Here is a 13,253-nt window from a genome sequence, read left to right as displayed (position 1 = left end):
AAGTGACTGATAATTACACTAAAATTCAATTCAAAAAGTCTTATATTCTATTTGATAACTAAAGTTTCATTCTGGTGGGCTGAAATGAACCAAAAGTGTATAACTTTTATAAACATAGTGTTGAGTAATCAATGCCCTTTTGTTTACTTTGCTACTAGTTACTGGCTACAAGAAGTAGGAAAAGTTAGTTACTAGTAACTGGTTACGAGATGAAATAAAAGTTGGCCACTAGTAACTGGTTACTAGTAAATAGTTACTAGTAACTGGTTACGAGAAGTAAGAAAAGCTACCTATTAGTAACTGGCTACGAGATGAAAGAAACTTGGCTACTAGTTTCTGTCAAAGTGAGAAAACATACTTAGGATTTCTATTTGTTTTCTTAATATGTACCTTGCACTTTATCATAATTTACTCATATTCCTCTCATACAAATGTACTCTCATCTGTAAATTGGTGCATTTCGTTTAAAATATATCTATTTTTGATATATTGTCCAATTGACTCAAGTAGCTGTACTTATAGATTGCAAATATCAACAAGTGTTAGAATTTATAACAATTAATCACGTCATCCGCATGATATTACAACACTATTACTCAGATATCTCTCTTAATCTCGTCGGCAACAAGTGCATATCGTTTCAACTATCTCTATTTTATAGACAATTTTTTCATGCAACTCAAGTAGAGGTACATAAAGATTAAGGACATACATCTTCAGGGTTGTTAATATCAACATTGTATCGGGTCCTCCACAAGTTATTGCGATAGAATTACACATATATCCCACTTTGTGTCTTCAGTTACTAATAAAAGCATTTTGTTACAAATTTCTCTATATTTTGGCGGTTTTGTCAATATATCTCAAGTAGATGTATATATAGATTGAACATATAAGCCAGTCTTGCTAATATCAACATTTTGTCAAGTTATCCACATATCTATACCTATATCTATATTTCTGGCGCTTTTATCTATATATCTCAAGTAAGTAAGATATCTACAAATGTGATTTATTTGAACATTCTATAAGGTCACATACATGATATTATAACACAATTACTCAGATATCTCTTTAAATCTTAACAGTGAAGATAAATCGAAAAAACACATATCGTGACTTTCAATTGCAATGAAGAAAATTGGGAAAATAAAGGAGAGGATGTTCTTTCTAGTTAGTTTAGTTTTCGGTTTGAACTGAAATCTGCTCTAGAGTATGCACCCCGAAAATGAAATAAATACCAAGATAGCAGTAACTATTTTCTTAACATTGCAAAGGGATTCAACTATAACATTGAATTTTCCAGCATTATACATGCAATATAGCTAATATTGGCGCTCTATTAGTTTACTTAAAAAAACAACTTGTGGAAAACAGATCTTCACAATTTTCATTGTAAAGGACATATTATTTGAAATCATAAGGGTCAAAATGTAAATGAATACTTTTTCCCACTATTTTAAAGTTTCAATTTTAAAGTGCAAACGATAAGGCTTCAACACCCGTCCACTGCCCCCCCCCCCCCCATGTTGCTGTTGTACCGGTGAACAACAAGTGTTCTCACTATCTCTTAATTTTGGTGATTAATTTAACTTGTGGTCACTAAGGAAGATTTGCTAACAGTGCTAGTTAAGTGCATCCCGTAAACTTTAATTGTAAAATCACAGGTCATTAAGGTGATTACGCAAGTAATAGAGTCAAAACTGGAATGAATTAACACATATTTAAACCTTTTGATAAAGTATAGGTTTATCAAACAAGTTTATTTCAAGTAATAAAAAGCAAGATAGAATTATGATTAATAAAAAAATAGGATTTTTACAAACAAAAACTCACTTAATGCACATTTTGTGCTTGATTTCACACAACATTGAAATTTGCATGACAATTTCATGCAATACCAATCTAATTAAAATCAGATTCACAGATTAATTAAATCGCTTCGCAGATATCTCTTTGAGTCAGACAGAATTTAACGCTGAAGTCCGTCTGCCTTTCGAATACTATTGACATTCTTATATATAATAAAGTTGAGTTTCGTCTTCGTCTAAGCTATTGGCAATTTGAGGCATTGTAAAAAAGAAAAGCTATTCAGGACAATCTACAAGTTAGAGTGTTTTACATGTATTTGGACCAAAGAGGTATAAACAGGACTATTGCTAATACCAACTGTTTATTGTGATGCCTTATTAACAACAGTTAACGTTATCAACAGCTTATTATAGGATATACTAAAGCTACACCTGACTTCTTTTTCTTGTATGCAAGTATCATTCGTAAACTTCTTGACATTACTTTTGTTGCACGAAAATATCATAGGTATTGTACAATTTCAAGCTTATTTTGCCCTGATTAAGAGGGTTTTATAAAGATATCACAAGAAATTGAAATGCAACGTTTATTTACACAAGATTACCCATAAATTATGAATCTATATATAGTTACCCGATAATACTTCCACAAGTTTAATTATGACGTCACAAGCAGTGCATTTTCCCGTAATTTTCATAAAACTGAGCAGAAGACATCAATTCCGTAGTGGTTTAGTTTAATAGAAAAATGTGATATCACATAAAATATATTAATTTCGTTGTGAGCGACAGCTGCGGACACATTTTCCTCTTCAATAAACTCTGAGAAAAGTGCCTTTTTTATCAGTTTTTACCAAATCTTTAAAATATGCCAAAATGTTTAAGTCATAACTATTTATTGAAACAAAATAAAAGTAAAAAACAAAATAAAACTTAGTATTTTATATACATACATGTTCAAGATGGTACATGTGTATTTTTATGAGATTTAAACAACTTTTGAATTTTAGGGCAAATGTTGAAAGAAACTGTACCTTCCTCTTTACAAGAACACATTGGATAGGATATTAAGGTAGCTCCATACTCGTAAAATTCTCTGAGGAAAGTTGAAAATCCGAACTGATTTCGACTTAATAGACTTAAATGTCATCAATTGTTAGAAAAAATATACATGTCATCACACTTTTTGAGATGCCAGATAAACATAAACTAAAGCATATTTTAGCATTAGAAAAATGTATTTTTTTTCTGTTAAAAGTAAAATCTTGTAGGCAGAAATTTGTTTTTCTTGTTCAATTTTAATGTCAACTTTATCAGAAAACTAAAATTACAGAAATATTTTAAAATTAATCGTTGGAATAAGAAAAACTATAGCATTTAGACATACAACTGAGAGAAAAGTCAGAAAAAGAGTTATTTCCCCTTTGCATAGATAAAATATATAAAAATTTGGAAATTTAGGATAAAATTAAGTGCGAAAATATCTTTAACCTACCAATAATTCTAATTACATCCATGTGATTATATTCACATAAAATAAATAAAACTATCTTGCACAATTTTTAAAGAATTCAAAGTTTTACAAAAAAGTGTGACGTCACAGAACACTGGATCTACTTTAAAGTTTGTTTAGACGAGGCATTTTGTAGGCTATTCTAGATCGTTGTAAATTAGGCCGATTAAACATTTGATTTTGATAAGAATGATAATGCGTGCAAACCTACAGATACGTACTTCTTTTTTTTTTTTACCTCCCTGCCTATATACACTGTTTCAAGTTATACATTTTCAGACCTGAAGTTAAGCTATAGTTTCATTGTCCTGTACATTAACAAAAAAAAATATCATTTTACAGTGCTCTTTTTGTGCTTTTTGAAATGAAAAAAATAAAAAAGGAAAGTAAAATATTTTTTTTTAAAAAGCTTAAATAACATTAGTACATGTAAAATCGCTTTTCCGTTTAAGTTATGTAAGTCTAGTCACGTCACTGGTTAATCTCTGGATCACGGTGAAAAATGGCTTTTCGATTTTGTATCTAAATAATTATGTTGAGTGGCATACTGAGCTGACAAGGAAGAGCGAGGCTGTGATGAAAAGTTGGGGAATTCTGCAATTTGCTGCGGACGACTTACATGCGATAAATGCGTGTGTGCAGAATTCAATGAGAGACACTTCGTGCAAAGTAGAGGAACTGTCAACATTCTGTACTATTCTAGAACTTTTGTAATAGTAATGAAGATATACAGAAGAGCACAAACGGCTTGTTTGAATTTTTGCTTTGATATATTTTTGGACTGTTAGATTATTTAAAAAACTAAGAAAATATGCTAAGGCTGTTAAAAAATAAGTATTGGTTGCATAGTATGGATTTAAAAAAGGTTGTTAATTATTTTACTTTTTCTCTTTTATAAAGAACTGTAAATAATTTTGTGTTAAAGGCATAACATTATAATTTTATCTATTCAATTCAATTTATAATATTTTTAGATAACCAAGATACAGAAAATGTTTACGCTGTTAGAGCCTGATGGGACAGCGCAAGTGCCATTTTGCTGCTACAGAACTGTTGTTTTAGTATTAATACTACAAAAACACGATCAGCTTTCTTAATATTCTTTTTCTGACGGACGACCTGCTCATATAAAAATTTGATAATATTAAAACATATTCTGATGGAAAAAAATTGTAGATTATTTGATTTAAAAAAATTTTAAAATACAATTTTCCAAAAATGCTGTTTGAGTGGACCTCAAGTGACGGACGATCGTAGTTTTACCTGATCGGCCCTAGAAATTCAAAAATCTATCATTCCTGAAACTTTCAATTTTCTATCTTTAATCGTTTTTGCGAAAAAGGGAGGACAAGAACACTTATTACAAAACGAAAAACGAATATAACGGCCGACCGGAAGTGATCATCAACAAAAATGTACATGATAAAAGACCTTGATATTTTGTATTTGTTTCGGTAGGGATGTGTTCCTAACGAATATTCAATAAAGGAGCGGAGTTCATACTGCATGAAGGTTTATTCAATATATTCAAAACGCAGTGTCAAGACGCAATATTTTACGTAACAATGTTCAACTAAACACGCATGTTCTCCAATTCTCATCACCTTGCACCTCGCATTCCTTCATATACGTGAAACTGTAATTAAATAAAGAATATAACTACTACCGTGCATTAATATAAACGTTACTGAATTATATAATAATAATATTTCATATTAATATATCGATATATCTCTACATACCTCCTTGCGCCCACTTATAAACGAGGGAACACATACATGTTTCTTTCGCACTCGCACGATCAAAAATTTCCGACACAAAAGAGTTACAAACACTCGTACATATAATTATTCGTGTAATAACTTTAACCGTAATATGGCTCCTCAAATTTAGGAATATTATTTAAATAAACTATATCAAATATCAAAATTCTTGACTTGTGCACAATAACAATAATCAATCATAATGCAAAAGTTAAATACAAAGCATATAAATTATCGCAAAGTAACGCAATTGTCTTTAGCACAATTTATAAATAGAACGACACAGTTAATTAGGCTCCTCGATGGGGAATTCCTCGGTCTCGCGTAATAACACTAACTTATGGATTGGTCTTTCAAGGTAAGTCACAGGATCTTGCCGTTTGCCATATTTATCCAAAGAAGAACTGGCTATCACGAGTTTGGCTTTCCGTACATGTCCATCATTGTCAGTGTAGCACTCGTGAATACGGCCAAGGCGCCACTGGTTTCTTGGTAAGTTTTCATCCTTGATCAACACTATATCACCTACATATCGCGTTTTGACGTCCATTTACCTCTCGTCTGGAGTGTGTTCAAGAATTCCTTCCGCCAACGGATCCAAAATTCGTTAGTAAGGTACTGTACTCTTCTCAATCTTTTGCGCGAATACAAGTCTTCTCTCTGGAATTGTCCTGGGGGTGGTAATATGATTTTGGATTTCATAGTCAGCAGATGATTGGGAGTCAAAGGTTCCAATGAATTGGGATCATGAATGTTTGTTACGGTAAGAGGTCGACTATTAACAATAGCAGCAGCTTCACACATCAAGGTTCTTAGCATTTCAGCATCGAGATGAGATCCACAATGTTCAATTAATGAGGAAAGCACATTTCTCACGGATCGTATCTGTCTTTCCCAGACTCCTCCCATATGACTTGCAGAGGGAACATTCATTTTAAATGTAATGAAATCACATCCTTCGCTGGTTAAGTATCTTTGTAGTTGTTGGTCATCAAGTTCCTTAACTGCATCTCTAAGCTCATTTTCTGCTCCAACAAAACTAGTTCGTCGATCACATCTAAGCTGTCGAATTGGGCCTCTAATGGAAATAAAGCGGCACAATGAGTTGATAAAAGAGCTAGTGTCTAATGAGCATGCAGTTTCTAGGTGAACAGCTCGACATGCCATACATGTACAAAGAACGCCATAACGCTTCAACTCTTTACGTCCCTCCCTGATGTACCAAGGTCCGAAGAAATCAACTGCACTGTAAGTAAACGGAGCTTCATCTGTCAATCTATCAGCTGGAAGATCACTCATCCTTTGCACTTGAGTACAAGCTCGCAGCCTACGACATTTCACACATTTCGAAATCTGTGAGAGTAGACAGCAGATCTACTACCAATTATCCAATATCCATTGGCTCTTATTTCGTTAGTTGTCATACCACGTCCTTGATGTCGAATTCTTTCATGATAGTGACGTATCAATAAATTTGTAATGTTAGACTTTCTTGGTATACATGTAATTATTGGATGTTTCAATTGTATGTTGAAATTTCCTCTATGGACACGCCCTCCTACTCTAAGTACACCACTATCATCTAAGAATGGGTCGAGGCGGTTAATTGGAGAGTTGAACTTCAGTTGTAAGGATGTGAGAATTTTCACTTTGGTCCTCTTAAAGAGTTTCTTTTTCTTCCTTGAAGAAATTTTTCTGTAGTTGGATAATGACTTTATTTTCCGCATGATATACTTCAGTAACTGAGAGTTCATTCTGAGAAAAGGAGTCTTTTCTGTCTGGCAGGCTACTTGCTTTTGTCTTGATTCTGTTTTGTGTACAATCAATAAATCTAAGACACCATGCAATCACACGCTTTAAATGGTTCCAATCTGAAAAACGATTCAAATAGTCTAATAAACTGCTGTCATACAAAGTTGTTTCTGTTTTCAATGTTTGACATTGTTTCACTTCCGGATCATCATCAGGAAAATTAGGATGGGTCACATCACAATTCTTGAAAGGGTTTGTAGTCCACAGGAAATTAGGTCCAGAAAACCATCTACAATTGTTCACAAGTTCGTCTGCAGATGCATCACGAGAAGCGATGTCCGCTGGATTATCACTGGAGCTAACCTAATTCCATTGGTATGGTTCACTGACATCACGAATTTGCTGAACTCGATTGGCAACGAACACATGAAATCTTCGAGTGTTGTTAGCAATATAACCAAGAACCACACTACTGTTGGTCCAAAACCACTCTGTCATGTTAGTGTATTCTAGCTCATTTCGCAATAATAAGTTCATTCTCACTGACACCACGGCTGCAGTGAGTTCAAGTCTTGGTATAGTTATTGACTTTAGGGGTGTAACTCTAGACTTTGCCATCACTAATGAATATAGTTTTCCCGCGTTTCGTAGAATAGCGGGAAAATGTTGTATGATATTAACGTGTTCGAATAGATTCGCGTAGGAATACAGGGCGGGGCCATAGGAAGGCCAGTATAAAAGGTCAGAGTTAATAGTAAAGGTCATTCTAGCCAGTTTCACTCAGTGCACGAAGCTTACATTCTTTTATCGCGGGCAGCATGGCGGCACCAAATGACGAATTCTTACAAAGAGTTTCAGAAATAATGGACTCCAAACTTTCTTCATTCGAGCAAAAGATATCCAAACAACAAAAACAGCAACACGAACAGCAATTGTCCAGGATTCAGGCAGCAAACGACAAGACGTTTGTTTTCAAGAGGAAGGGAAACGAAGCCCAGTACAAATTCAACAACAGCGTAAGAGAAAAATTGATAGAAGCCAACACCAGCTTAAGCGAAGGGGAACCAGAAATGGCCTTTAACAGCATTTCATCAGGTATAGAGCTTATTCATCAGAGACAAAAGTTAATTAAATTAGCAGACTCTTCCAAAACAGGTTGGCGAACAGTGCAAGAATATACACAGCATGAATTAGCGTCAGACGAGGAGGACGAAAAACGAATTTTTAAAGCTGAAATCAGGGCGGAGAAGAAATTAAAGGAGGAGAGGATACAGAAGGCGAGGACGGCCAGGCGTACCAATCCATACCCGGAGCGAGCCAGCAGCGTGCAGAACCAGACCAAGTCCTACGAGAACAGTAAAAAATCGGGAACATGCTTCAAATGCGGTTTCCCCGGTCATTGGGCAAAGAATTGCACCAACAACAACAACAACAAAGAGACAGGCTCTAAGTTAAGTACTTTAGATAGTAATGTTCAAAGTATGTGTATTGTTCAGAGCAAAGATTTACATGCATGCATGAGTGAGCACTTTTCAGAAAGTAAAAATAATGTCTGCCGTTTTGTGGCCACAATAGATGAAAATGTCAGTCCAGTTGGACGTTTGAGAGGTCATTTGACTAAATGGGTAGATATACAAGCAGATAAGTATATTTTGGACGTTATTGAAAATGGATACAAAATTCCGTTTAAGACTATTCCAAAAAGTGTGTGTTTAGACAACAATAAATCTGCTAGGGATAATGTCAAAGTAGTTTGTTCTGAGATTCAAAAACTCATTGATAAATTTTGCGTAACAGAGGTCAAGAATGTTCCTTTTGTTGTCAATCCTTTGACACTCGCGTTCAATAAAACAGGTAAACCTCGGTTGGTGTTAGATTGCAGGCATATCAATAGTTGTATTCACGATTTCGTTTTCAGAATGGAAGATGTCAAAACTGCTAGAGAAATTTTTCAGAAGGGCGATTTTTTGATATGTTTTGATTTAAAATCAGCATATCATCACATTGAAATTTTTGAACACCATAAACAATATCTAGGTTTTCGATGGGAGATGAAAGGGGATATAAAATACTTTGTGTTCAACGTATTACCTTTTGGCATTTCTTCTGCAGCATTTATTTTTACAGAACTTATGAGAAAGGTGGTTCAGTATTGGAGATCTTTGAGTTATCGGGTCATTATGTACTTGGACGATGGTTTAGCAGGGGCCGAAGATTTTGATCAAGCGTCTACACTCAGTGAGGTTATCAAACGCGACTTGACAGAGTTGGGTTTCATTATAGCAGAGTCTAAAAGTGTTTGGTTCCCACAACAGAATATTGTGTGGTTAGGTTTCGAATGGGATATGAGTAACGGTATTTTAAAAGTAACCCAAGAGAGAGTAAGGAAGCTACTCAGTTGCATTGAAGAAGTGTATTTGAAAAGTCAATCAGGGTGCTCGCATTTTCGGGTGAAATCCATCGCTAGTATAGCAGGTCAGATCATATCTATGGAAAACGCTATAGGAAATGCGGTCAGTTTCAAAACTAGGTATCTTTATCAAGATATATTGTCAAGATTCAGTTGGAATTCTTACATTGAATTAAGTTTGCAAACTTTAGAAGAATTAGAATTTTGGAAGATTAATTTAAGATCTATAAATGGCAAAGAAATAAAGACTTCCAAAGAACTTTCAGAACTAAAAATTTTTAGCGATGCATCCGACTCAGGTTTTGGAGCTTATGTAGAAAATTCTGAGATCTCAGATGTAGTAGGCCTCTGGACTGGAGAGGAATCCATGAAAAGTTCCACCTGGAGGGAACTAGAGGCAATTAACAGGTGTTTGAATACTATAGGAGAAAGTATTCAGGGTAAAGAAGTAACATGGTATACCGACAGCAAAAATGTTTGCAGAATTTTGGAAGTCGGTAGCAGAAAGTCGTATTTACATGAAATTGCCGTAACAATTTTTGAAAAATTACAGAATTTACATATCATTTTTGACATTCAGTGGTTACCAAGGGCAGAAAACATTCACTTAGCAGGTGTTTTGACAGTGACGACTGGGGAATAAAAAACAGTGTTTTTCAAATTATTGACGAATGTTGGGGCATACACACTTGTGATAGGTTTGCTACAGATTATAATAGTAAATGTACCAAATTTAACTCTAGATGGTGGTGTCCAAACACAGGCGGGATAGACGCTTTTAAGCAATTCTGGGGTAACGATAATAACTGGTTAGTTCCACCACCAAGGTTGGTTTGCAAGACAATAAATAAATAAAAACAGGATAAGGGTAAGGGTACCCTTGTTATTCCTCAGTGGAAATCGGCCCCGTTTTGGCCATTATTGTGCAAAGCGGAAAAGTGGGATTATTTCATTAAGGGCGTGAAAAAACTTAATTCTTTGATAACCGAAAGAGGCAGAGGGGCAAACGGCATATTTGGGGGCCATAAAATGTTCGACATGGTAGCATTGCGCTTGGAATTTTAGATATTTAATGCAACTTGTTCAGTTTTTTTTTCATTTTTTATTCCAGAGCTAAACATTGAACAGAGAGTACACGACAGTTTATTTTTAGCGGGCATCGACACATCATCAGCGGACAATGCAGCTCTAGCAGAAAAAATGTGTGAATATATCGTGAAATCCAGAAGTGAAAACACAAGCAAAAAATATATGTCGTCATTCAATAGGTGGTCAAAATTCATTACGAACAAAGGAAAATCAGCTATTCCAGCCAATTCAATGCATGTCGCTCTTTATCTAACGTATTTGTTGAATATCGGATGTTCTTTTCATGTTATATCCAGTGCTCTGTACGCTATCAAATGGGCGCATTCCATTTTAGGATATGAGGATCCAACAGAACATCCATTCATTAAAAATATAGTAGAAGCTTCCAAACGCAACAACAAAGCCAGAGTTATCAAAAAAGAAGTCGTCACGACTAAAGATCTCGTATTATTGTGTGATATTTATGCAGATAGTTCCAGTTTGTTGGAAGTGCGTGATATGTGCATGATTCTACTTTCCTTTGCAGGTTTTTTACGCTACGAGGAACTAAGTTCACTTCGTTGTTCAGATGTTAAATTTTTAGATGGATACGTCAAAATTTTCATCAACAAAAGCAAAACTGACCAATATAGACAAGGAAACGAAATACTAATTTCAACGGGTGTTACTTCGGCTTGTCCAGTAAAAATGTTGCAACGTTATATATCGCTAGGAAATATAGACATTTTTTCTGATCATTTTTTGTTTAAGTCCGTGTTTAAATCCAAGGAGGGTTTAAAGTTAATATACAAAAATAAAAAACTGAGTTACACACGAGCAAGAGAGTGCATGTTATCAAAACTTAAATCCGTTATGGGAAATGTCAACATTGGTCTTCATTCCTTACGATCGGGAGGCGCGACAGCAGCAGCAAATTCCAACGTAAATGAGCGATGTTGGAAAAAGCACGGACGATGGGCATCAGATTCGTCTAAAGACGGTTATGTAAAAGACAGTTTAGAAAGCAGACTTTCAGTTTCAAAAAATTTGGGATTATGATAACAAACAAAAGACAGTCAGGTTACATGTTTTGTTTTGTTTGGGTTTTTTTTTTTCGGTACTTAAACTATTTCGCATAATATTTCATACTTTGCCTACTTTTGAACATTTAATTCTAAGCTCGTCTGGCTCACACCTAAGTTGTGTTGTTCTTAATGTGTTGGAAATATTCTTATAAGTGTATATTATACTATAGTTTTCCCGCGTTTCGTAGAATAGCGGGAAAATGTTGTATGATATTAACGTGTTCGAATAGATTCGCGTAGGAATACAAGTAAAGGTCATTCTAGCCAGTTTCACTCAGTGCACGAAGCTTACATTCTTTTTTAAGTTTTTTGATGTCACTATATTTAGTGAATTATATAGCATGCCGTAATTAATAATAATATTTATAATAATGTATGAATAAGTCCGATATTCGCCCCTAGACGTTATTTACACTTGCGTTCGGACACAGGTTTCCATAGTTTTTTCAAATATTTTATCTATGGTTTTTCCTGGGCGGTTTTTAACGTCATTCATGGGGAATTATATTTTTTGTTACACTTTATGTACACATGATATCGATGATGTATTATCATTAAAGGCCAGCTGCCCGCAAAGCTCGTCTGGCTCACACCTAAGTTGTGTTGTTCTTAATGTGTTGGAAATATTCTTATAAGTGTATATTATACCAATGGATATTGTCTTGATCATCAACTAAACGAATGTAAGAACATTGACCGTATCCCATGGTACTGGCATCGGAAAAATGATGCAATTCTGCTGTAATGACTTTTCCAAAATCCTTTGTTTTGAAACATCTTGCGACCTTTACATGTAAATTCTGGAATTGTTGAAGATCTATTCTCAATTTTTCCCATCGAGTTCTCAATGTGTCTGGTATATGGCTGTCCCAGTCTATTTGATTTCTGCACATTTCTTGGAGAATTTGTTTTCCCACAAGAATAAATGGAGAGATTAACCCAAGTGGATCATATACAGAACTCAGAGTTGACAATACACCACGTCGAGTCAAGGGTCGATCATTCAATACTATCTTAAACTGAAAGAGTCTGATTTTATACACGTCATATTTGTCATGAAGAAGGTCCACATTCTCCAATACTTTAGCTCTCTCATTTTGAGGAATGTCTTTCAGTACGTCTTTGGAATTTGATAAGAACTTGTGTAATCGTAGTCCACTTTTCTGACACGTCTCCTTACTTTTTTGAATAAGAGTCACCGCTTCGGATATAGTTGATACGGATTTCAAGCAATCATCGACATAGAAGTTGTGTCGCACGAAGTTTGCTACGTCTGTTCCCAATTCAGTTTCGTTATCACTGGCCATTTGTTTCATACCAAAATTTGCACAGCCAGGTGAAGAAGCAGCTCCAAAGAGATGCACGCACATTCTGAATTCTGAAGGTAAGTTATTTGTGTCACCATTTTCCCACCATAAAAAACGTAAATAGTTTCGATGTTCATAATTCACTCTGAACTGATGGAACATTTGTTCAATGTCACAAACAATAGCAATGGGTTCCTTACAAAATCGACACAGAACTCCAACTAACGTATTGGTAAGATCAGGTCCTTGTAGGAGGTAATCGTTTAACGACTGTCCTTCATATTTTGCGCTACAGTCAAAGACAACACGAAGCTTGTTTGGTTTTTGTGGGTTAAAAACACCATGGTGAGGAATGTACCAGGAATGACCATCAAAGCATGTCAGCTCATTTTCTGGAACTTTTTCAGCAAAACTTTTCAGTATCATATCTGTCATGAAACTTACATACTGTGATCTGTATGTCTCATCTTTGTCAAGTTTTCCTTTTAAATGCTTCAAACGCTGCTCAGCCATGCTTCTGTTGTTTGGTAGATAAGGTAAGTCC

General features: G+C 34.9%; 3 protein-coding genes across 7 annotated transcripts in view; 2 read left to right on the top strand and 1 right to left on the bottom strand.

Moving 5' to 3' along the window:
- The window catches only part of LOC105340102 (uncharacterized), a 285,888-nt gene that overhangs the window by 216,923 nt on the left and 55,712 nt on the right, over nt 1-13,253 (bottom strand). The window lies entirely within an intron of this gene.
- On the top strand, nt 7,468-9,892 carry LOC117684331 (uncharacterized). Its single transcript, XM_034455975.2, has one exon. It carries the CDS (start codon nt 7,658-7,660, stop codon nt 9,890-9,892), a length of 2,235 nt encoding a protein of 744 aa, XP_034311866.2. The 5' UTR covers nt 7,468-7,657.
- On the top strand, nt 9,857-11,650 carry LOC117691756 (integrase/recombinase xerD homolog). Its single transcript, XM_034478440.2, has one exon. The coding sequence runs from the start codon at nt 10,450-10,452 to the stop codon at nt 11,374-11,376; it is 927 nt and encodes a 308-aa protein (XP_034334331.2). The 5' UTR covers nt 9,857-10,449; the 3' UTR covers nt 11,377-11,650.

The sequence above is a fragment of the Magallana gigas genome, chromosome 9, assembly GCF_963853765.1.
Source record: "Magallana gigas chromosome 9, xbMagGiga1.1, whole genome shotgun sequence".
In the NCBI taxonomy this organism is placed as follows: domain Eukaryota; kingdom Metazoa; phylum Mollusca; class Bivalvia; order Ostreida; family Ostreidae; genus Magallana; species Magallana gigas.
The sequence above is the reverse complement of the archived record's forward strand: the minus strand, read 5'-3'. Positions and strand labels throughout refer to the sequence as shown.